This window comes from Triticum dicoccoides, chromosome 4B (genome assembly GCF_002162155.2).
Source record: "Triticum dicoccoides isolate Atlit2015 ecotype Zavitan chromosome 4B, WEW_v2.0, whole genome shotgun sequence".
Lineage (NCBI taxonomy): Eukaryota > Viridiplantae > Streptophyta > Magnoliopsida > Poales > Poaceae > Triticum > Triticum dicoccoides.
The window spans coordinates 10,170,629-10,178,170 of NC_041387.1; the positions used below are offsets into that span (position 1 = coordinate 10,170,629).

The window sequence follows — 7,542 nt, forward strand, 5'->3', positions numbered from 1 at the left end:
ATAATGTTCTTACAAGACATCCCAAGAACATTCAACGGATCAGGAAGTTGCTAAATGAACAAAACACAATCACAATTCTCCTTAGCAGTAGCAACTGGAGATAGCCGAAGTTGATGAGCAAAACAATGCACATAATAGGCAGAAGGGGACTCATCCATAATTAGTTTCTTTAGACCATTGACATGACCCTTCATGTTGCTAGTGTTGTGATACCTTTGCCGACATACTCTATAGAAGTTCAAACCATGATCCATAAGCAAGCTTTCAATTGCTGTTTTGAGTGTCAAAGATGTGGTGTTCACAACATCTAAAATACGAAAAAACCTCTCAACTACCCTTCCTATTTCATCATCATAACACAGACAAAGAGACAATTGTTATTGTAGATACACATCACTTGATTCATCGACAAGTATTGAGAAACAATTACCACCTACCCCTTCCATCATACGCCTAGTAGTTTCTTTGGTACATGATTTGATGGGGTCTGTTTGTATTTCTTGAGCTATCATTTTATTGTTCCTTGAAGCATTCTTGAGAACCACCTCGTTCACTTCTTCAAAATCTCTCCTAGCCAGTGTATAAGCTCAAGGAAATTACCTTTATGTAGTGAATTTTCTCTCCAATTCATGTCAACGAAAAGCTAACCCTTGACGCAAAAGAAACCTTGGGCATTAAAAGGAATATGTCAACCAACTATATATAAAACCTTGCCTTGTTTGGTGGTTGAAGAAAATGACTCTATGATTGTTGTTTTTGGTGCAATGAAGGAATTGTATTTCTCTTGTGTTTTGTTGCGTGCACTATTGATTCCACCAACACGTTTCACAAAACTATCCTTGTGATTCTAATTTCTAAACCATCCATTCACAAAAAATGTCCACCAACATGCAATTATCCTCGAAAAGATGACATACCAGCAGGAAACATCATATAGTTCTTTATTATACTCAAGCCAACCAGAAGACTTGAACCATTTAGCTACAAATATCGATGCGCACCTCCATCCGGGGGGGGGGGGGTGTTGTGGAAAAGTATGTTTTTTGGTCGACAAGCCCCTTTTGCAATGTATCCTCTTGTAATCGTATTCAGATCATTAACATCACAAGCTGCGATTGACATCCTCTTCCCAGGATCAGGTTCACGCAATTGAACATCATAAACTGCATCTTCAATGTCATCCTCTCCCCGTATATTTTCTTATTATTGACTTCCTTTGTTCTCAATATCAGGTTTTGCGGTTGGACTTTTGTTGACGCCACTAATAATTTGTAGTTGTTGCGGAATATGAACTAAAGGGGAGCTCATGGTGCAGTGAAGTTGACTTGATGGGAAATTGCTCTACGCCTGCACTTGCTGCTCAACCAAAATACATGGCTTGGACAAATTGATGTTCTACTACATAAATTTTGAAATCCGCAGACATTTTTTAGTACACGAACGTTTTTCCACTATACGGTGAACATTTTCCATATACTGACTTTTTTTTTCATATATGGTGAAAATTGGTGTAATATACGCTGAACTTTTGTAAATATATGCTAAACATATTTATAATACATCAATTTTGGAGTTCTTTTGGAGTTATGAACATATTTTATAATACATCAATTTTAAAAACACATATTGAACATTTTATAACATACGATGGACGGTTTTATAATAATCGATGGACACCTTTTGGAGTTCCGAACATTGTTTTTGAAAGCACGAGCAATCTTCCAGGAAAAAACAAAACAAAACTAAACAAATGAGAAACCCAAAAAACAAAAGGCAAAGCAATACAAAACAAAACAGAGAAACCTGCAGAAAAAACGAAACAGAAAAAGCAAAGAAAGAAGCCGGACTGGGCCAGTGGGCGTCGTGGCGAATGTTGTTTACACGGGCCTCGCTGTGGCAACACGCCGTGTACTAGTTTTCGCGGGAATCCAACCAATGCCGAAATCCCTCCCCGCGCGAGTCCAGCGCCGGTCTGGTGACTTCTGGCGCCTTCCAGAACACTCCACAAGCTCCCACGGCCGTGTGATCAGATCAGCACGAAGCACGAAATTTAAAGCGCGGCGATATTTTCTTTCGCCAGCCTCCGGGCGACATTTCATTTGAATTTCAAAAATCAAAAACGGAAAAGCTTTCTCTACCCCCGAGGCCACCCCACCCACCCCGCCGTCACGTGACGCCCTCCCCCCCGCGCGGCCGCATCCGGGCCGTCCGCGCCGACAGCTGGCCATTCCCCACCCGAACCGACGCCCAGGATCGAGCGAGCGGCGAGCTCGTCGAGCATGGATGAGCGTCCACGGCTCCCCAGGCTATATAAAGCCGCCCGCCACTCGCTGCCCCTCCGCCATTCCACCAGTCCACCACACCGCTCCACCATCACCGCGCCAGAAACCCTAGAGAGAGAGAGAGAGATCACTCCGCCCCTCCCCACCGATGGGGAGATCCCGGCGCCTGCTGCTGGTGGCGGGCCTGCTCGCGACGGTCGTCGCCGCCGTCGGGCCGCAGCCGGGGGCGCCGTGCGAGCCGACTCTGCTCGCGGCGCAGGTGGCGCTCTTCTGCGCGCCCGGCGTGCCCACCGCGCAGTGCTGCGACTCCGTCGACCTCGGCGTCCCCTGCCTCTGCCGCGTCGCCGCGGAGCCGCAGCTCGTCACGGCGGGCCTCAACGCCACCCACCTCCTCACGCTCTACAGCTCCTGCGGCGGCCTCCGCCCCGGCGGCGCCCACCTCGCCGCCGCCTGCGAAGGTACGTCGCCACCATCCCTCCCTCCCTCCCTCTCTCTACGTACCGATTTCCCGTGCTCGCTTTCCTGCTTACCTAGCGCGTAGTTTCCCATGGCTTCTCGACTCGCTAGCGCTCCGATTTGGGTCTGGTTTTTTTGCTGTTGTGCTGGATCTGCCGGTACGGCGCGCGGCTTGTGGTTCTCGTCGTTCCCGTGGCGAGCAACCCGGCGGCGCGCGCGCGTACGTACGTCTTAGCTTGTTCTTCGGCCGCGGCGGGTTTGCCGTCGTTCATGGCGAGCAACCTCCGCGCGCTCGTATTAGCTTCTTTACGGCCGCGGCTGGCCCTTGTAGTTTCTCGTGGCCAGGAACCAGCAGCGCGCATGGCTACCTTCTTCGCTCTTACGTCGGCGTCTAGTTGGTTTCTCGAGTAGCTAGTGCGTCTTCCGGTACGGGGTGCTCGCCGCCTCCCGTGCGAGCGACATGCGCGCGCGCGGCGCCGGGTTCTCGCCGCCTCCCGTGGCGAGCGACCTGCGCGCGCACGGCCTGGCTACTTACGGCTGTACCTTGAGATTTACGGAGCGATTTAGGGTCTACTCTGAGTATTTCGTCATCGTCGAACGCATGTAATACGCGCCATTGTTTCACATCGATTTTAGATCTGCGCTTGTTTCCGCGAGTCAGCGCCGTACGCAGAGGCAGAGGTCTGCGGTGTCTGTCTGTTGCTCGAGTTATCTACCGTCAGTATATATATTTGCCGTCTATATGATATATAATATGTTTCGGTGTTGGTTCTGCTAGCCTCGCATTGGGCTTATTATCATCGTGCAGTACTAGTCATGCCATGTCCACGCACGCGTTCTTGTTTTGAGGCATGCATACTTTTCCTGCTACTGTGTCTAATCGCCTCCGTTCCCGTACGTACGCGATTGCACTTTGTTTCAAACCGCAACGCAGCTTTTGCTTCATGCAGAATCATCTGCCTTCTTTTACCGTGTGCAGTAGGTCTTTCTTACGCTAGCTGTTTATTGATCGACCGAGGGCAGAGGCAGCAGAGGGAGAGCTTGCTCGCGGTGCTTTCCGCTCTGCAGAGCATCGTCTCTCCCTTTCTTTTGCATGGTATTTCAATGTTGATCCTGTGGCAGTGCTACTTTTTGTATGCGGTTTGCGTAGCCTTCCTCTTTCGTGAAAAAAAGGACGGGTCAAACGGACCGCCTACTGGCAGAGCAGCAGCGGCAGCAACAGATAAGCTGGCTGTCTCGCAGCTTTGGCAGAGTCGGTCTGTCGTCTCTGTCGCCTGCCACCGTTTCCTGATGTTTGTTTCTCTCGTCTCAATCTCGCCTGCCACTGTTTCTTTTCTTGTTGCGCACGTACGTCGCCACCTTCTTCTTTATTTTCCAGTTTTGTTTACTTTTGATGAAAAATACGGATGAATCGGCTGGTGATTAACTTTGGTTGCTGTTGTTACTGTGGGTTTTGGACGCAGGACCCGCTCCCCCGGCCGCCGTCGTCAGCAGCCTCCGGCCACCCGCGCCGGCCTCGCCTGCCCCACGACGCACGCAGACAGCGCGTACGAAACCTCTCTCTCGCCTGCATCTCGCTCTGTTTATCTATGTTCATATGCTGATCAGCCTTGTTTACATACTGACATGTGCTTTGGATTGGTTTGGCAGACGACGCCCCACCGCCGCCGCAGTCGAGCGAGAAGCCGTCGTCCCCACCGCCGGCCCAGGAGCACGCCGGCGCCGCCCCCCATGCCAAGGTCGCCCCCGCCCAGCCGTCTACTTCCCCGCTCGCGCCCGCTGCTGCCACTGCCCCGCCGCCCCTGCCACGGCACTCCGCCGCGGCGGCGTCCAAGGCGGCCTTCATCTTCGTCGCCACAGCCATGCGTATGAACCTCCTCCCCCTATCTCTACTCCATTGGTCTGTCGTCGAGAATGCTAATGTCGGTGCAAAACTTGTACGCGTCTTGCAGTTTGTGTTTGCTCGGACAAACTCGCGTTTTAGTTCATCTCCATTCGCTACGTTGTGCTAGCCGTGCAGTAGTCATGTCCATGAATTCTCATTTCGAGGCGACCAGCGTAGGATAGCATGGCCGAAATCATCTTCGGTGTTCCCAGCTGCTTAAATCACTTGTTCCATGCCGTAGCCGTAGCTCAGTTTTGGTTTCTGCGATACATGTGCTGTGTATATATGCGTCTTCTTCTTTGGCCGAGGCCAGGGCCAGAGGAAAAGTTTGCTGCCGTATGTCTTTCTCTTTTGTCAAAAAATTTCATGCTGTTCCCAGCATTACTAGTAGAACTCTGCTTAGCTTCCTCTATTTGACAATTGTTTGATCCAACCCAACTAGCAATATATAGCCCTGTCGCAGTTTTAGCCAGTTCTAATTTGTTACCACCGTGGGTTTGGATGCATTCGCAGGACCAACTCTCCCTGCTGCAGCCGTCAGCAGCCCCCCACCTCCCTCGCGCACCAAGCAGCCAGCAGCGCGTATGAACCTCTCCCTTTTTCTTTTTCACTCCATTGACCTCAGTTGATTGGGTACCATTATTAATCGTGTGCTCTGGATTGTTCGGTTGGTTTCGCAGCATCGCCGTCGCCGTCTAGCGAGACGCCCTCTTCGCCTGACGGCGTGGGTGTGCTACTTATTTTTGGCTATATATTCACAGGAGCCCTTTACTTATCTCCCATGTAATATATCTTATTTACTATATTTTCTTTATTTTTCCTATAACATGTGTTCATTTAAGTGCTTTTTTTCTTAGAACTCAATTGTTTTTTGTTGCAGCCCTACGATATGGCACATCCGCAGGGAGGGTAATGTGGGACACTACAAGGTTGATATGTTTCTGGTGACGCTAACCAGGTGCATCGTTTGGACATTTTATGGCCTGCCAGACCCGATTCATTTACCACTCGTACTTATTAATGCTGACGGAGTAGGAATCCAGGTAAATATTGCTTGGACCGTTTTCAATCTTTACACTGTACTTATTAGTGTGACATGTATAATAGTATGTGTAGGCATTAAACAAAATTGTCCATTTGAACCTGCTTGTGCGGTTATGCTGCGTTAGGCTAGTCATAGTGGGAGTAATATACGTAGTAACATAGATGCCACATAAGTAAAAAAAAAATGATGTGTCATGTAATTAAAGAGGAGAGAGACAAATAGAGTAACATAATATGTTATCATCACATAGCGGTTTTCAATACAAAATGAGTCTACAAAGCAATAAATTAATGAAGATATGCATGTTACTACACCTATGACACTTTCCACTATGAAGGTGGTAACATGGACTAATAACATATGTGTATTACTAGTCTAAGTTATTCCTTAGAACGAGATTCTAGTATTAAAAAACATTATCCATAAATGCCCATCTTACCTTGCAGCAGTACTGGCAACCAAGTAGGGAATGAATAGTGGTCAAAGTTAAAACAAACTTGTCTTTTACTTGAAATATGTGCCGCAAGAAGACCAAGAAATGATCAATCTGTGCTATCATGGTGCAGGTTGTCTATTTACTGCTGTTTCTCTGGTACTCCCCACCTGAGGGCAAGGTCCGATTGGTGATTTGCTTGGTGCTGATCGCTGGATTCTCCTTCGTGGCTGCCGCGGGCTTCTTTTCGTTGCTCAAGGATCCACGTCTACCTCTTGGCATATTGGGCGATGTACGCTGGTCCCATTCGTCAGCTTGTGAGGCCTTTCAATACTTACATTAAGCTTCCGTTTTGCAAATTGACTAGTTGTGCTCTGTTTCTAATGTTTTTAATTTCCTTTGACACAGATTTCTGTGTGGCAAACCAACGATGCTGGGAACATGTCTATCTTGGTTGCCGTGTTTTCGCTTTTGAATGGGATATGTTTGACAGCCAATGGTTTCCTAGTCCGGCCACGAGATGTTTTTCTAATAGTATGTTTACTCTTTGCTTCTGTTCTGTGCACTCAAGTCTTTATTGCTAGAATGTCAAGTCTCAGCTATTTTGTGTAGGTATCGAGCTGTGCTGGCATCGTGTCTGGGACATGCCAGGTGGTCCTCTGGGTCAAGGTCAAGTTCTTCGGATGAAGGGGGAAGGAGTTCGGCAGCTGCTGTCTAGTAGGTCAAGTTGGCAAGTTGGAAATAGTGTCGGCATGAAGGGGGAAGGAGTTGCGCCGCTGCTGTTAGAACCTCAAGTTGGAAATTGTTGAACTAGTATGCTCTTTCTTTTCTGATACTTATCTTGCTGGAGTCTGTTTGGTTAATGTAGTTCCATCCATGTACTGTTGTGATTTCTTTGCTATGCAATGGAATCGGGGCTGGGCCCTCCTTCTTCTAAAAAAAATGGCCAAGATTTGGATGTCGCCTCTGATCAGACCTTGTTTTGTGAGCAATAATATGCTAAAATCAATCGCAACCATTTCATATCATGGTATGGTTACTCTCTGCTTATCTGCATGACAGAATGTCCATCAGATGAGGATCTGGGGGTGTTTCAAACTGAAACATCAAGTGCAGCACCTTTGAAGCATCTGAATTGAGAAAAAAGAGCTGCTTAACTACCGAGCCGGTTCCACACTCGCTCTCTCCTCGTCGGTGGCCTTGAGCATGTCCGGCAGCGGCGGCGGCGCGATCCGCTTCTCGATGCTGAAGGTGAAGTACTGCTCCACGTTGGAGACGAGGAGGATGGGGTCCGCGGCAGGTACTCCAGCTTGGGCGCCATGGTCCGCTCCACGCTGGAGACGAGGAGGATGGGGTCCTGGAACGCGAGCGCGCGGTTGTCCCGGAAGCCGAGGCGGCGGAGGTAGATGAGTGCCAGGCGGAGCTGGTCGCGGACGCTGCA

At 49.0% G+C, this 7,542-nt stretch overlaps 2 protein-coding genes across 2 annotated transcripts; both read left to right on the forward strand.

Annotated features, from left to right (window-relative positions):
- The first annotated feature begins 2,430 nt into the window (after window positions 1-2,430).
- On the forward strand, window positions 2,431-5,322 carry LOC119292417 (predicted GPI-anchored protein 58). Its single transcript, XM_037571265.1, has 5 exons — window positions 2,431-2,740; window positions 4,202-4,285; window positions 4,389-4,638; window positions 5,137-5,205; window positions 5,304-5,322. The coding sequence occupies exons 1-5, from the start codon at window positions 2,431-2,433 to the stop codon at window positions 5,320-5,322; spliced, it is 732 nt and encodes a 243-aa protein (XP_037427162.1).
- Window positions 5,323-6,155: 833 nt separating this feature from the next.
- LOC119293181 lies at window positions 6,156-7,068 on the forward strand. The gene is made up of 3 exons (XM_037571732.1): window positions 6,156-6,418; window positions 6,510-6,635; window positions 6,714-7,068. Exons 1-3 carry the CDS (start codon window positions 6,226-6,228, stop codon window positions 6,908-6,910), a joined length of 516 nt encoding a protein of 171 aa, XP_037427629.1. The 5' UTR covers window positions 6,156-6,225; the 3' UTR covers window positions 6,911-7,068.
- The last annotated feature ends 474 nt before the right edge of the window (window positions 7,069-7,542 follow it).

Bases quoted from the DNA above. Each gene is read 5' to 3' on its own strand.
- LOC119292417 (XM_037571265.1), top strand. From the start codon at position 2,431: ATGGGGAGATCCCGGCGCCTGCTGCTGGTGGCGGGCCTGCTCGCGACG. The intron at 2,741-4,201 runs GTACGTCGCCAC...TTTTGGACGCAG, and splicing joins CCTCGCCGCCGCCTGCGAAG to GACCCGCTCCCCCGGCCGCC. The intron at 4,639-5,136 runs GTCTGTCGTCGA...ATGCATTCGCAG, and splicing joins CCCCTATCTCTACTCCATTG to GACCAACTCTCCCTGCTGCA.
- LOC119293181 (XM_037571732.1), top strand. From the start codon at position 6,226: ATGGTGCAGGTTGTCTATTTACTGCTGTTTCTCTGGTACTCCCCACCT. The intron at 6,419-6,509 runs GTGAGGCCTTTC...CCTTTGACACAG, and splicing joins CTGGTCCCATTCGTCAGCTT to ATTTCTGTGTGGCAAACCAA. The intron at 6,636-6,713 runs GTATGTTTACTC...TATTTTGTGTAG, and splicing joins CACGAGATGTTTTTCTAATA to GTATCGAGCTGTGCTGGCAT.